The sequence below is a fragment of the Adiantum capillus-veneris genome, chromosome 18, assembly GCF_014529385.1.
Source record: "Adiantum capillus-veneris isolate H3 chromosome 18, ASM1452938v2, whole genome shotgun sequence".
NCBI lineage: Eukaryota > Viridiplantae > Streptophyta > Polypodiopsida > Polypodiales > Pteridaceae > Adiantum > Adiantum capillus-veneris.
This window is the reverse complement of record NC_140948.1, coordinates 73324244-73339311: the sequence shown is the minus strand read 5'-3', so window position 1 is coordinate 73339311 and position 15068 is coordinate 73324244. Positions and strand designations below refer to the sequence as shown.

At 42.9% G+C, this 15068-nt stretch overlaps 2 protein-coding genes across 2 annotated transcripts in view; both read right to left on the bottom strand.

Annotated features, from left to right (window-relative positions):
- The window catches only part of LOC147435867 (tryptophan aminotransferase-related protein 3-like), a 76937-nt gene that overhangs the window by 51340 nt on the left and 10529 nt on the right, over positions 1 to 15068 (bottom strand). The window lies entirely within an intron of this gene.
- Positions 11426 to 12800, bottom strand: LOC147435869 (uncharacterized). Its single transcript, XM_086488061.1, has 2 exons — positions 12137 to 12800; positions 11426 to 12067 (listed from the first exon to the last, which is right to left on the bottom strand). The coding sequence occupies exons 1-2, from the start codon at positions 12785 to 12787 to the stop codon at positions 11660 to 11662; spliced, it is 1059 nt and encodes a 352-aa protein (XP_086344187.1). The 5' UTR covers positions 12788 to 12800; the 3' UTR covers positions 11426 to 11659.

Genomic DNA, 15068 nt, shown 5'->3' with positions numbered 1-15068 from the left:
TCTCTCTCTCTCTCTCTCTCTCTCTCTCTTAGTTCTGTTTTTATTGAAGTGCTAAAAGTCTGTTAAGTCTATTCTTTTCTATTGGCACGTGGTGCCCGTCTTGTGACATTGACTCCTAAACAAAAGAGGTCTACCTCCGCAACGACGACTACCTCGATAAGTATCGTCGATAATCCAGGTACTTTTGTCTTTTTTTTATTGAAAGATTATTCATGTAAATGCACATAGTTACCTCGTTTGTCGCATTAATAAGGTTGTATTAGGGCTGCACGATCTTCTCCGCGTTAAAGGAGAGATCAATGGCGACGCTGTGAAGTTCTTATTCGACAATGGCTCTACTTATAATTTTATTTCTTCTCGTGTGGTACAGGCACTTAAGCTCAACACGTCACCCGCAGACCATCCGTATGTGTTCCGTTATGCGAAACGTAGGAGCGATCAATGAACTGAGGTTGTGCCGCGACTGGACCTCCGAAACCAACGTAACCACGAAGTCTTGGACTTCTATATCAAAATGTTATTTTAGGCATGCCATCATTTTACAATAAGACAACTTCTTTGTCTATAGATTATGCATCGCATACAGTTTTCTTTGAACTTGACATGGTGTGTACCATGTGGTCGAGGGATCTCCTTCTTCCTTGACCGCCAATTATGATGTAAATCTGCTTTCAGTGTAAGGTGCAGCGGAATGAATGTTGTATTTTCTCAAGATTAGTGATCTTTATTGCTCAAGGTTCCTTTTAGTTCTTAGGCTAAAGAGAGAGCTTTCCGTCTTATGGAAAGTGCTATAATCACAAACAAAGTGAGTGGATATTGTGCGTGCAAGTGAATGAGATTGAGAGAAGGAGAGAGAAGAGATACGACACCAGAGAGGTTGTAAAACCCTCCTCCGAAGGCCCCACTCTCGTCGGCGAGAGTGGTCTACTTTGATTGCACAAAGGTGTACAATGCGAATGCAATGGAGTGATGCAATGGGACTATACCGATGGCGATGACGACGACGACTCGATGGCTGAATCTGTGCTTTTCTTTGGCTGAAATTCGTGGACTGTTTCGGGGCTGAAATGGATTGCTTGACTGCTGTGCTTATGGCTGAAAATTATGGCTCTTGTCGGGGTTACTCCTGAAGATGAAAACGCTGATGTTCTATACCTGAGGCTGCTTCCGTCAGGGTTCATGCTAAGGACAAAACGCTGGTCTGTTGTACATTCTTGGGCTGCGTTTCTGCTATAACTGAAGGCTGAGAGAAACGCCAGAATGGCAGTGGGTTCCTTGCTAGAAAACGCTGAAAAGCTGAGGTGTTGCTGGCGTTTTTGCTGAGGCTGAACTGATGGTAAAACGCTGGTTGGCTGTAGGTTAATGGTGCGTTTTTAATGGCTGAAGTCACTGCTGAATATCATGCAATGCTAGCGTTAGTGGACTCTTGGGGGCTGCTGCCAATTGGGAGAGAAAACGCCAGGCAAGAGAGGTTGTGAAACCGGCCCGTAGGGCGGTAGGCGTTGGCTTTCACCCGAAATTCTTTACTTTATACACACACACAGAGCACTTTGCAAAGAGAACCTGTAATGGGAATTAACATTTAATCACACACACGGCTCGGAAGCTAGAATGCTCCGAGCAGACGCCGACAACCTGTAGGCCCCAAAATTGGCGCCCCTTTCGGTATTTCTTTATTCTTTAGGAGGGTAAATTACAAGGTAAGGTCCTGGGAATCCTTCACGTGTATCCACCTAGATACCATTTGATTTGGCCAAATTTCGGCAGCATAACAACCCCAAAACTTGCGCGAAACCAATTCCCCTGCTGGAACTCGCTTACATTGTCGTATACCCTCTGATTCCTGTCCAAAAACAGTAAATTCAGCACGCTGTATTTACTGGTTTTTGCCCTGTTTTCAGCCCCAAACAGTCCCCTAACTGTCCTCTGCCAGTGGGGCACGATTCCCAATGATCCTGGCGTCCGTATGGCTGAAAAACAGTGAATTTACAGCGCATACACAGCGCTGATTTTGCACCTGTACGGTGAGGTTATGACCCTCACCAGTGCCTGCTTTGGAGCAGCAGCTAGCTACCCCTGTTCCTGCTCAAGGAGGCTCTTGCCTCAGCACAAAAGCATGAACCCACACAACTGTACATCAATCAAATGAGTAGCCCTCTTGTGGGGCATCACATAACTGCACGTAGGGAAGAAAGAGAGAGCAGTATGTAGCGTGCGGGGCATCACTCCCGTCACCATACTGTACATAGAGGGAAAGAAAGCACTCCATAGCTCTTAACCTGTGACAGGCTCTCAATGAAGCATCCTCCCAGCATAAATCGAGCGCCCCCTCTTCTGCCCTTAACCTGTAATGCATCTGTGTACAAATAGATGCAAAAAGGAGAAGATTTCCATGGCTGCCAAAACCTGCGTATCGCTGAAAACGCAGCAAAACAGCCCTGTAAACACGCATCTGATGCCTTCCAATGCTGAAAATGAGCTCCTTGGACCTAGACAAAGTCATGGGAAGCTCAAAAATGGAGAGAAATGGCTGAAAATCCAAGTTAACAGCCTCCAAAACTGCTCCAGAAAGTCAGTTACGGGTTCTGTTCTCCCAAACTTGGTAAATTGACCACAAAGTGCCACTTGGCACTCATACATGCAATTTCCCCGCATTGGGTTTCCTGCTTAAAAATCTCTCAACTTGTGCATCAGTTGACTTTGCAGCAGAGTACTAAAATGTTCCCTTGGTCATACCGAAGGTAATGACGCGAACACATTTCACGGCCCAGAATAGCAGTTCCCTAATTTTTAGGAGATGCTTCCGTCGGGCTCCCGCTGGTCTTCTGACCATCTATCCTCATTGGGACCGCATCCAAAAGTGCAATGTGGCCCAACTGTCGGATACTTTCTGTTGGTGATCCCACCTTGACTTTATGCCTTTATTGAGTTCACTTCCTAGTATCCACCAACTTGCTAAGTGCGACGGGGGGGGACCTGTATGATCTTGCTCTGAGCCTAGACATCCTCTTACCATACGGATTCCAGTGCCGACCAACTTCCCGTCTGCGAGTGAAACTACCATTCACATTGGCCATACAATGTCCGACCATTTGCAACTTCAAAAAGAGGGTCTCAAAAATTAAACAAAAATCATTGGAAAGAAACCAACAACTAAGGTTAGCAGTTGCCACGTCCTCGTGACAGGTTGAGGGATGGAGATGGCTGGTCTTGGAAACGCCAATGGATGGAGATGCCAAGCTAAGTGCTGATGGTGCTGACGGGGGTACTGCTAAGAAGTTGCTTGTTGAGCGGAAAGCTCCTGCTGCCTCTTCTGCCAGAAAGTGCTAACTTGGGTTTACTTATATATTAACTTAGCAAAATTGCCCTACCTACTTTTGTTGGAAAGTCACTTAAAAATAATAAATGAAAATACCAATAAATAGGAAAATAGGCTAAATGCACTGGAAAATTCCCCTAACTGATGCTAATGGATTCTGATGGGAATTCTGATGATCATGCTGTGTGCAACCGAAGGATATGCATCTATGCTAAGTGACTGGGCATGCACAGTCTACGAATAGACTCACAAAAGTGCTAGATCACTGCTAATCTAGACTTGACTGAACCCTGCTGTGGTATAGCTTGTCCACGGACACATAGGGTTGGGATGTGTCACGTGACATCCCCTCCTTTTCAAAGTGAGGTACCGGTACCGAACTGTATGGCGTCGAGGAAGATCGCCAACAACATCCGAAATCCTGGAAGGGACTCTTCGCCGGTCCACTCTGATGTGTGGGTCGTGCGGTACTTGAACTTCATAAAGGTCTGCAATGCTTGCTTCTGTGGGCCGCGCCGAAAGCGACTCAAAGTCTTCTGTGTCTCCTTTGATGCTTCAACTTCGTCTAGAGTCCTGCTTCTTCCGTCTTCAAGAATCTAGCTGAAAATTCCTGAAACCATCTCCAACACAAAACCATGAACATACCCATTCCATGTAAAGTGAAGGAAAAAAATCTTGTCTTCTCTAAAGACTGTGTATGCAATGTGGATGAACATAGAGACGGAGTGACAACCCGTTCATCCAACACATGCAAACAGTGAGGTCGAATCTTTTCGGTTTGATCGAAATCAATCAACTGTGGCAAATCACAATGGAAATGCCTATGCTTGGTGCTCATACTATCATGTACTCTTTCAGAAACTGTGTCATGCCAAGGAAGAGACATGGAATGTGACTTCCTGACATACAAACTTTTCAACTTTTCATGAACAATCCGCATACATTCGTGCTCATCCATGAGACAAACGTGCTCAACATACAATATGTCATGCCTAGGAAAAGGGATCACATAACGATGCTGACTAAAATACAGGAAACGATCACGAATGAAACAGTCGAACAATGCGTGTGTATCAATCATGCGAACATACAATACTTCCTGTGAAGGTTCTATGGACCAAGGCTCGAGAGCCAAGATCGGTTCTTCCTGAATGATCGAATCATCCTGTGGGGGTTCTTTGGATCTCGACTCGAAAGCCAAGATCGGATCTTCGTCATTGATCGAATCTACAACGAGGTTAGTTTTGCTAGGAAAAGCATCCACTAACACATCATCCTAGTGAACAATCACATCATCTTCATGCAATTCATCATGCTTGTCTTTTTCATCCAAATCATCATGCAAATCATTATCATGCAATTCATCATGCTTCTCATAATCATGCAAATTCTGTGTGTCATGCTGTGGAGAAAAAGAGATTGAGAGAATCTCCTTATCCCGAATCCTTTCAACCTTGTCCTGCATATTAGCAATGAGAGATGGAGAAGGAGCAATGTCCTCTCCATGAATGACAATAGGAGAATCACTGTCGACATTGAGAGTTATAGTGTTAGCCGCAAATTTCAGGAGAGCGTCATTATCACGAAACCATTTAATGCCTAAAATCATATCACATCCTGAGAGAGGAGAAACAACAAATCTTCTAGTGAAGGCAGTCTATTGAATTGCAAACAACACATCAAGGCACTCCTCCGTGATGAGAGCGTCCATACCGGGACGAAAGCCAAAGACCTCGATAGGAGATCTCAGACTAACTTCGAGGCAGGCTCTCTTAACAAGAGAGGAGCTGATCACATCATGCATACTACCTGGGTCAAACAATATGACAAAACGGTGCCCCGACGTACGACCATAACATTTAATGAGAGAATCATCAATAGGAGGGTCCTGAGAAACTTTGGGCACACCCGTGTTATCATTCATTGCATTGACAGATGTAGTGGGTACTGTGGGTTCTTTAGATTCATTCGATTCAGGCTTAGAACATGTTCGTTTTATGTGACCCTTAATGTGACAATGAAAACAACGACCTTACTTAGAATAAATGCTTTGTTCTTCCAACGTGATGTATCCTCCTACAATTCCTTGTGCTACCTTTTCATCTGGAGTAAGCTTAGGTTTAGCAATTGTGTTAGCCTTACCCTTAGATTCATTGGAAGAATTCTTTGATGAGAGACTGTTGGAAGATTGGTTAGAAGAGTTATCATTCTTACCAATCTTACCGTTCTTACCGTTCTGCGGGTTCTGAGAAGTCTGCGAGGTACTTGTGGAAGTTTTGTTCTCCTTAGGCTTTCCCTTGTTGTGCTTCATCTCCTGTGCGAGAGCAATCGCTACCGCCTTGTTGAGATCGATTGGATCGAATACCTCGACGTCGTACTTGATATACTCGTCCAATCCAAAGAGAAAAGCCTCTTTGCGCTCATCATCCGACATGCGTAGTTGGGTACCTAGCTGCAAAACACGATTAGAAAAAAACATAACCGGCATACCATTTTGCTTGAGAGCGCGCCAATCGTCCTTCAATCGTGCGAGGTACTGAGGTGGCATAAACCGCGCCTTGAGCTTGTCTTGAAAATCAGCCCAACTAAAAGAGAGGGGCGTGAAATCGTCGGCTGCCTCAAGGTGCGCGGCTAGCCGTGCCTCTTGCCATGCGTGGTACCAATTAATGGCATCACCGGCAAAGTACATAGCTACCGTCAAAACTTTGCTATTTCCTGTCTTCTTAGTTGTCGCAAAATAAGCATTAAATTGATGCAACCAAGAATGAATAACTGTAGCATCCATCTTACCGTCATACTTACTGGAAGTCAACTTTTCTGTAACTGGATGGTTGGAATCCGCGTCGTGGCTTGCGCCACTTGACGAACTTCCACGATCTTTGGGTGGTTCGGTCTTCGAGGCTAGGATGTGGGAAATAAATTCTTGATGACGAATCTCCCTTTGAGTCTCTCGTTCATCACGCTCGCGTTCGAAAGCAAGTCGATTTTCTTCTTGTTTTGCGGCAAGAGCAATGCGCTCACGTTCCTGAGCAAGGCGATTTTCTTCTTGTTTTGCGGCAAGTGTGGCGTTTCTTTCATCGCGCTCGCGGTCCTTGGCTTCTTGTGCACGGTCCTTTGTTGCTTGTTCTTCTGCTTTGCTTGCGAGTTGTGCCAATGCAACTCGATTCGTTTCTTGTTGTTGTGCCATCGTGTCCAACATCGACTTGACCATCATCTCCATAGGAGTGAGGACAACTCGTGGCGTAGATGGCGAAGGGGGAGGAACATCGACTTGACCATCATCTCCATAGGAGTGAGGACAACTCGTGGCGTAGATGGCGAAGGGGGAGGGTTGGAAAAATCTCCTGGTGGGGAGAATCCTTCGTCGCCTCTCTCATGCTCATCACCTGAATGCGAAGTATCCATGCTGCTTCGGGTGACGACCATGCACTAGGATCTTTGGTTCTGAAGTTCACGAGGAACTTGGTTCTTGAGGTTCTTGAGGTTTTCTTTTGCTTGCAAATCGCGTTGGAGAAGGATCTTCTATTCACCCGAGTTCTACCCTTTTCTGCGGGCGCACCCCTTTGCGGCCTTGAGCTCACACCAAGGTTGCTTTTTCCCACCTCACGTCGATTGGCCGGCCGCTAAGTGCACGGTCCGCTCTCAATGAGTGAAAAGAGACACAAAGGGAGGCTGGACAAGCCCTTCTTTCTTGGGATTCCTGTCACTCTTCAACAAAACACGATTAGGAATCGCCACGCCCAAAGTAAACTTGGGTTCGTGCGATCGCAACAAGCAAAAAGATTCTTGTGGTTCTTTCCTTGAGTAATGCAGAACACTTCCAAAGCTCTGATACCAATGTAAGGTGCAGCGGAATGAATGTTGTATTTTCTCAAGATTAGTGATCTTTATTGCTCAAGGTTTCTTTTAGTTCTTAGGGAAAGAGAGAGCTTTCCGTCTTATGGAGAGTGCTATGATCACGAACAAAGTGAGTGGATATTGTGCGTGGAAGTGAATGAGACTGAGAGAAGGAGAGAGAAGAGATACGACACCCGAGAGGTTGTAAAACCCTCCTTCGAAGGCCCCACTCTCGTCGGCGAGAGTGGTCTACTTTGATTGCACAAAGGTGTACAATGCGAATGCAATGGACTGATGCAATGGGACTATACCGATGGCGATGACGACTCGATGGCTGAATCTGTGATTTTCTTTGGCTGAAATTTGTGGACTGTTTCGGGGCTGAAATGGATTGCTTGACTACTGTGCTTATGGCTGAAAATGATGGCTCTTGTCGGGGTTACTGCTGAAGATGAAAACGCTAATGTTCTATACCTGTGAGGCTGCTTCCGTCGGGGTTCATGCAAAGGACAAAACGTTGGTCTGCTGTACATTCTTGGGCTGCGTTTCTACTATTACTGAAGGCTGAGAGAAACGCTGGAATGGCAGTGGGTTCCTTGCTAGAAAACGCTGAAAAGCTGAGGTGTTGCTGGCGTTTTTGCTGAGGCTGAACTGATGGTAAAACGCTGGTTGGCTGTAGGTTAATGGTGCGTTTTTAATGGCTGAAGTCGCTGCTGAATATCATGCAATGCTAGCGTTAGTGGACTCTTGGGGACTGCTGCCAGTTGGGAGAGAGAACGCCAGGCAAGAGAGGTTGAGGGATGGCAATGGCTGGTCCTGGAAACGCCAATGGATGGAGATGCCAAGCTAAGTGCTGATGGTGCTGACGGGGGTACTGCTAAGAAGTTGCCTGTTGAGCGGAAAGCTCCTGCTGCCTCTTCTGCCAGAAAGTGCTAACTTGGGTTTACTTATATATTAACTTAGCAAAATTGCCCTACCTACTTTTGTTGGAAAGTCACTTAAAAATAATAAATAAAAATACCAATAAATAGAAAAATAGGCTAAATGCACTGGAAAATTCCCCTAACTGATGCTAATGGATTCTGATGGGAATTCTGATGATCATGCTGTGTGCAACCGAAGGATATGCATCTATGCTAAGTGACTGGGCATGCACAGTCTACGAATAGACTCACAAAAGTGCTAGATCACTGCTAATCTAGACTTGACTGAACCCTGCTGTGGTATAGCTTGTCCACGGACACATAGGGTTGGGATGTGTCACGTGACATCCAGCTAATGAATTCAATGTGTTGTCTCACGATTCCGGTGTGCAACTTGCAGTTTGTTGGGTTAAAGACTCTGTTGTTAATTTCTCGTCCCAATGTCATTCTCTTCTTTTGAAAAGTGATGTTACTACATTAGAAGTTCCTCATTCTCTGTTTGATCATGATGTAACTGTTTGAGGTTTCATAGGTATGAAACATGTGTCAAATATCTTTTGAAATATAAGTAACAGGGTGTTATAAAAACTCAAAAATATAACCATATTCAATTAATCCAGTAAAATTTCCTATAAACATGGTTCAAAACCCTCTACCTTATAGACACAATTAACATTAGGACCAAAAACGACTCAAAAAGGGCTGTGTAAGGAATTGGTTAAATTACTAATTAGCAGAGCCGTTTGTGGTTAAAACGGCTCCAAATTTGTTCGTTTTGGTCATTTAAAGCATATCTACACAATCTAAAGCGTATCTAAGTACATATCTCTAAATATTCAAAAAGATATCGTTTTCTTCACATTCCTTTGTGGCTCACCTCGAAATTTGTTTTCATTTACTTCACTTAGCGGCAAATAGTTGTTTTCACTTTTGAATCTCTCTTTTTTCTCTCACCTTTCGCGAGCTTTTTCTCTTCTTCTCTGATGCACCTTGTTCTGCTGCTACATTATTTTCATTATACTTTTCTGCTCCTTCATTACTTACAATGACTAATACATCTTCCATTAGTGATAACCGCAAGTTTCACTTGAACATTAGCTAAGCCAGGAATATGCTACTACGCGGAGTGTCTATCAAAGACCAGTTACAACTGCAAATGAAGCACAACAACTTCGCAACGAGGGAAAGAAACACATTGATATATGGACAGATGGGAGCTTGTATCCACCGGATCCTAGCACTAGAAGGTATCCATCTTTTAACACACCTCATGATTTGATGAGATTTGTTGGTGATGGGGTTGATGGCTTACTAGGATATAGTTCTAGGTTATCTCATTTACACATTGATCATACACATTACATTCAATATCTCAAAACTGTTTTGTCTTCAAATGCAGTAAGAATTTTAGAACTTGAAAACCAAATAGCATCTCTAAAACAAGAAAATCACCAACTTCAGACTTTAAAAGAAACTCCAATAGGATTAAGAGCACAAGTAAAACGAATGAAAGATATAGTAAACTTAACAGAAGGTTCTGGACAAAGAAAAAAAAGATTAAAGATTACTAGAGAACATGTGACTAGTCTTTTAGGATTTGATATGTCCAATGGTTAAGAAAGGGTGAGATTTTTGAATGAGGTAATGAACAAAAGTGATATTCTTAAACTTTTGAAACTTCCTGAAAATCAAACTCAGAAAAAATTGGTATTTCAAAGTTTACTGAAAGATATGGGTTTACTGGTCCAACCTTCTCAAATGCAAGAAGTTTGTGACACAGTGGGGGTGAGTAGAAGGGGTTACAGGGCCATCTTTAAAACCTGGTTTCAGGTTTTAAAGTATTACAAAATTAAAGCTTTTGGGTTGCCTAGGCCTCATAATGTTGGGAAAGTTAGGACTCTATTAAACGAAAAAATACCCGAACATTTTGGAGAGTACTATCATATAGAAGGAACGATGTCATATGAAAAACAGAAAAAAAAATCTTCTTTTGAGTATAATGTTTTTAATAACATTTGGATGAGTATAAAAAATGTTCAATCTGCTATGGTGAGATACTATAATATGCAAGAAGTAGATTGTGAAGGAAAACTTATATTTGTTCTAAAATTGGATGAAGCTCAAATTCAAAAATGTCAAAAAATGGAAAGAGTATCCATATCCCTTATGAATAGAGCATTGGACTATAGCCAGGGTAAGCTTGATTCCCCATACCACAAAACTCAATCAGAAATGGAACTTTGGTGGATCGGAGCAGCTCAAATACTAGTAGAAAATCACGATACATTGAAATGGCTGTTTTTGCAGACCGATATCTCTTCTGTTATACAGGACCAAAATGCAGGTGAAAAACTCTGTGTAGATGGCATGGGTGACTTTTTTGTAGAATGGCACTTGAGTGCCGACCTAAAAGCATTAAAGTGCATGTTTTGTGTATGTGGAGGTGCCAATATCAAGTATCCATGTCTATATTGCATGGCAAGCACTGGAACAAAAGGATGGCTTGCAGAACACGAGATTGGAAAAGCACCATCGAAGAATAGTGTTAATGTCATCGACTACCCATCGTCTTCTATGATTTGGGATCCAATTCTAACAATAGATTTAAAAAATGTACATATATGCACGATGCATGCAGAGATTAGAATCTTGGACAAATTGCTTCGACTCCATCTTGACTATGCATATTCTATTAAGCCAACTAAACTTACAGACGAGTGCATAGAAAAATGCGAGGCTTTGCTCTCTCAAATGGGTTTTCATGGTGGTCAAGTGCATCTAAAAAAAGATCCCACTCTTTCAAAAGGAACCGGTGATGTTTTGCAAGATGTTTCAATGGGTGGAGCAAAAGCCATAAGATTTTTTAGTAACCATGACAAGAAACAAGTTGATGCTATGTGGAACTGCTGGAAGGATCTTTGTGTTATAACAACCAATGTCAAAAGTAGACCAAATGTAGCCAACAAACGCATGGAAGTGTGGAAGAAGCTCGACAATTTTTTGAAAGTTTTGAGACAACAAGTTAGCTCTGCTACTTATGCAGATGACTTTAAAAAGACAATAAAGCTTTTAATAACTGCTATTACAGATGCTTGGGGAGCAAAAGACGTCACATATTACTTGGTGAGTATTCAATTACTTTCTAAAGTCTGGATAGTATTTTACTTTGCATCCTATTGAGTTCAACTAACTTTTTTTTTTTTTTTAGCATATTCTGTACTTGCATGGACCATATTTTGCAAAACAAGGACCCCTTGCAACATGGAATACTCAGGGAATGAAAAAATCTCACTATCAAGCGAGGACTTCTTTTTTCAAATGTACGAGAAAAGGAGGTGGACAAAAAAGGAGCAATGCACTAAAGGAATTATTCAACTGGTTCTATAGGAGGCAATTATAACGGATGAGATCAAACAACCATGCTGTTCAACCACAGATCTGAGATTAATGCTTCACTTTGAAACTTTGTACTGAATCTTTCTAAAGAGATCCAAATTCAAAAAAGATATTTTGGTGCAAAAAATTGTCAAATTTACATCAGTTTTTGATTTTTTTTATATCTCCAGGCATGTCATCCCTATTATCTCAAAAACTTTCTTCTTTTATAGCCCCCAAGAAGGTTGACATTTGTCTCCTCAGCTGCTACTGCATAGCTAGAGTAGCAAAGAAAGTATCCTGCTCTTGAGACATTGAATCCTGCAGCATATCCAAACATTCGAAGTGTTGCTGCTCTCTCAAGTAGCATACTCTTGTTTGCATTGATTTGAAGGGGAGTGTACCCTAAAAACCATGACAATATCTTCAATGCAAACATTGGCAACTCAGGATCTTCAGAATACTGCATGTGGAAAGCACAGAAGGTGGCACTATCCAATGTAGACATGTAGTGCATGAGAGAGGAGGCATCCCTTCTTGAAGAGCCCTCTATTGCTTTCCCTCTCGAGCCTTTAGCTCTCCCAAGAAAATTGTCATTGTCAAGGAGTTCAATCTGCAAAACAAGACAATGAGTAATTAAAACTAACTTGAAAAAAAAGAAAGATTTCAGTAGAGAGATCACCTTTTGCAATTCATCTTCGGCAATGACTTTTTCTTGAAGGAGATTGCATGATCCGGTCATCTCTCTTATGTCAACTTCCTTTCCAATTTTTTTCAGCTTAAAGTCTCTGCCAAAAGATTGGATGCCAAGCTCAACAAGCCTCTTCTCAAAATCCTCATCTTTGAGGGAAGGTTTTTCCTCTTCCACTCTTCTCATGCATAGAGCAAGTGCATCAGGAGCAGGCAAAAAATCTTTATTGGATGTATGAAGATCAAGTGCCAAAAACTCCTCTTTTGACTCTTCTTCTGTGTCAATAAAATCTTTGGCCACCTCAGAAGCTTCAGAAATGGTTGCAATACAGTAGTCCTCCCTCATATTAAGCAAACACTGGATATGATGGAGAGGAATATACTCTTTCCCATTGATAAAAAAGTAGGGAAGGTTTGGAATAGTAAGGGAAGCTTCAGATACCTCTACCTCATCTGTTGGCTCATCAATGACACTACTAGCTCTAAATTGAGTAACATCAAAATTTGCACTCTCTTGCTCCTCAGCTGCAACATCAACTTCCTCCTCTTCTAGAATTTCACTTTTCTCAAGCTGCAAAACTGTGGAAACATTTTTATTTGTCGCCTCATCTGTCTCTTTCACTTCATCAGCTTTGCCTTGCATGTCAACTTTAAGGAACAAAAAGAAAAGAAGAGCAACTTCTTTTGGAACAAGGTTACAAGGTTTCAAATGTAATTGACAAAAAATGGTAGGTGGACAAACAAAGGAAGTCTTCTTAGAAAATCTTCCAAACCTCCTTGTTACTTTGCTCTTCTCAATTGAGTTTATAGTATATTCGGTTAGATGACAATAAGCCTTCCCATCTAAAACCAAACACTTGCCTTCAACTGCTTCTTCAAACTCTTTGAATTCTTCTGCCAAGAAGTCTTTCAAATGGTCTAACAAAGCTGCAAGATCAAACACAAGATTGAATATTTCATATGCTTTGGTGTACACCTCCATGTCACCACCATCCATCACAACCACCAATAGTTTCTCACTTGGACTCTCCTCCAAAATCTCCTCCCGGCCTTCAATCATGGTAGAGGAAAAGTCGACAGGTGAAGCTAGGTACAGGATACAGAAATACGTCCAACGTTTGCAAATGTACTAGTGCCAATGTACCACAGAAAAACGAAACCGGACCACGCGATATGCGCGTGACCCAAGCTTTGGAAATGCCTCCTGCACGTCGTGCGGGACAAAGCCACACAAACACCAAACAGACCAAACGACGCGATAGACGCTGGACCTAGCCTTTGGAATTGCTTCCCTGCGCGTCGTGCAGGACAAAGCCACACAAAACCGTAAAACAACACCAAACGACGCGATAGGCGTTGGACCCAACCTTTGGAACTTCTTCCCTTTGCGTCGTACGAGACAACACAAACAAGAAGTGATAGGGTCCACCAATGTGCAATTTGCAAAGATGAGATTGTGCGAGACGAAAGGATTACACAAAAATAGACGATATCTCGCGTCGTATGCGACAAGTGAACGTGCAACATTTTTAAAATTTGAGACCAAGCTTTATATATATCCGATATATGACCGTTAGTGACACGTGTCAGCCATGCACACGTGCCACGTGGCCTGCGTACAATGGTTGTCGTACGGACGGCCTTATGTATATAAACCCTTGTCACGTGCTCATTTTGTGCTTTCTTCTATACTCGACATTCGAGTCGTGTCGTCCTCAACTACCCGTACTTCGAGTCATCCGTCCACTAAGCCAAGCTAAGTTTCTTCTCAACGACGCGACCGGAACTATTGGGCATGTGGGCGCACCTTCTACTTTCTACCGCTTCCTGTACTCTAAGCGTCCCTTATGACGCGATAGGCGCAAGTTCCAGAGTCTCAGTGAACCTCTCATCGCGTCGTGCGGGGGATCGACTCGGCATAAAGATTTGACCTCGTATACCCTCAGGCTCTATACCATGTCCTAAGGCGTTTGTGTGCCTTCTACCGCATTGTGGAAGTCTCTTTCTCGAAATACTCATGGCTTCCCATACGACGCGATAAGCGTATGTTGCAACTGTTAGATGGGGCTCTCATCGTGTCGTGCGGAGGATTTTCTCGGCTTTAAGATTTCACCTCGCATACGGCGCGATACTGCTATGTTCTAAGGTGTGGTTGCGCCCTCTATTGTGTCGTACAGGGAGTTTTGTGAGATTCTTTTTGCATGTTCCGGTGGTCACATACGACGCGATACGGACCTATTCCACAACTTGGGTCACCCTTCTATCGCGTCGTGTTACCCTTCTCCTCACACACGGCGCGATAGAAACATCTTGAAGGTTGTGGCCTACCCCTCTGTCGCGTGGTGTGCTCTTTTACCCAGATGGCTAGGACTAAGCAAACTGCAAGGAAGGTCTACCAAGCCCCAACTGATCCAGAAATAGGTGATGTTGAGAAAGATGCAGAGAAAGCACCCCCTCCACTACCTCGTCAGAGGCCCAATGCCAGAAAAAGATTGAATTATCAGGTGAAGTCCCGAAGAGAAATAAGAAAAGCACAAAAGTCTACTTGTCTACTAATTCCAAAGCTCTCTTTCATGAGGGTTGTGAAAGAGATATCTGATAGACTTGTAAGCATGATGAATATCAAAACTTTTGTCTCGGTAAGATGGCAGTCTCAAGCTGTGATGTGCCTTAAGGAAGCTGCTAAAGATTTTCTCATAGACTTTATGAATGATAGCTACATTGCAGCTGCATTTGCTCACAGGGTCACACTTATGAGCAAAGATTTTGTGCTTGTGTCAAGGCTAAGGTACAAGTTTGATAAGGCTCTTGAGCTCATTCCTAGTGAGGATCTTAGAGCCTTCCAAATTTTAAACATCCCTCCTTCCAGGCAGCAAAAAGATTCTGGGGTTGTCATTGAGGATGTTACACATGAGTACGAGACA

Coding starts and splice junctions, on each gene's coding strand:
- LOC147435869 (XM_086488061.1), bottom strand. CDS start 12,787: ATGCAAGGCAAAGCTGATGAAGTGAAAGAGACAGATGAGGCGACAAAT. Junction 12,068..12,136: donor CCGAAGATGAATTGCAAAAG/GTGATCTCTCTA, acceptor CTTGTTTTGCAG/ATTGAACTCCTTGACAATGA.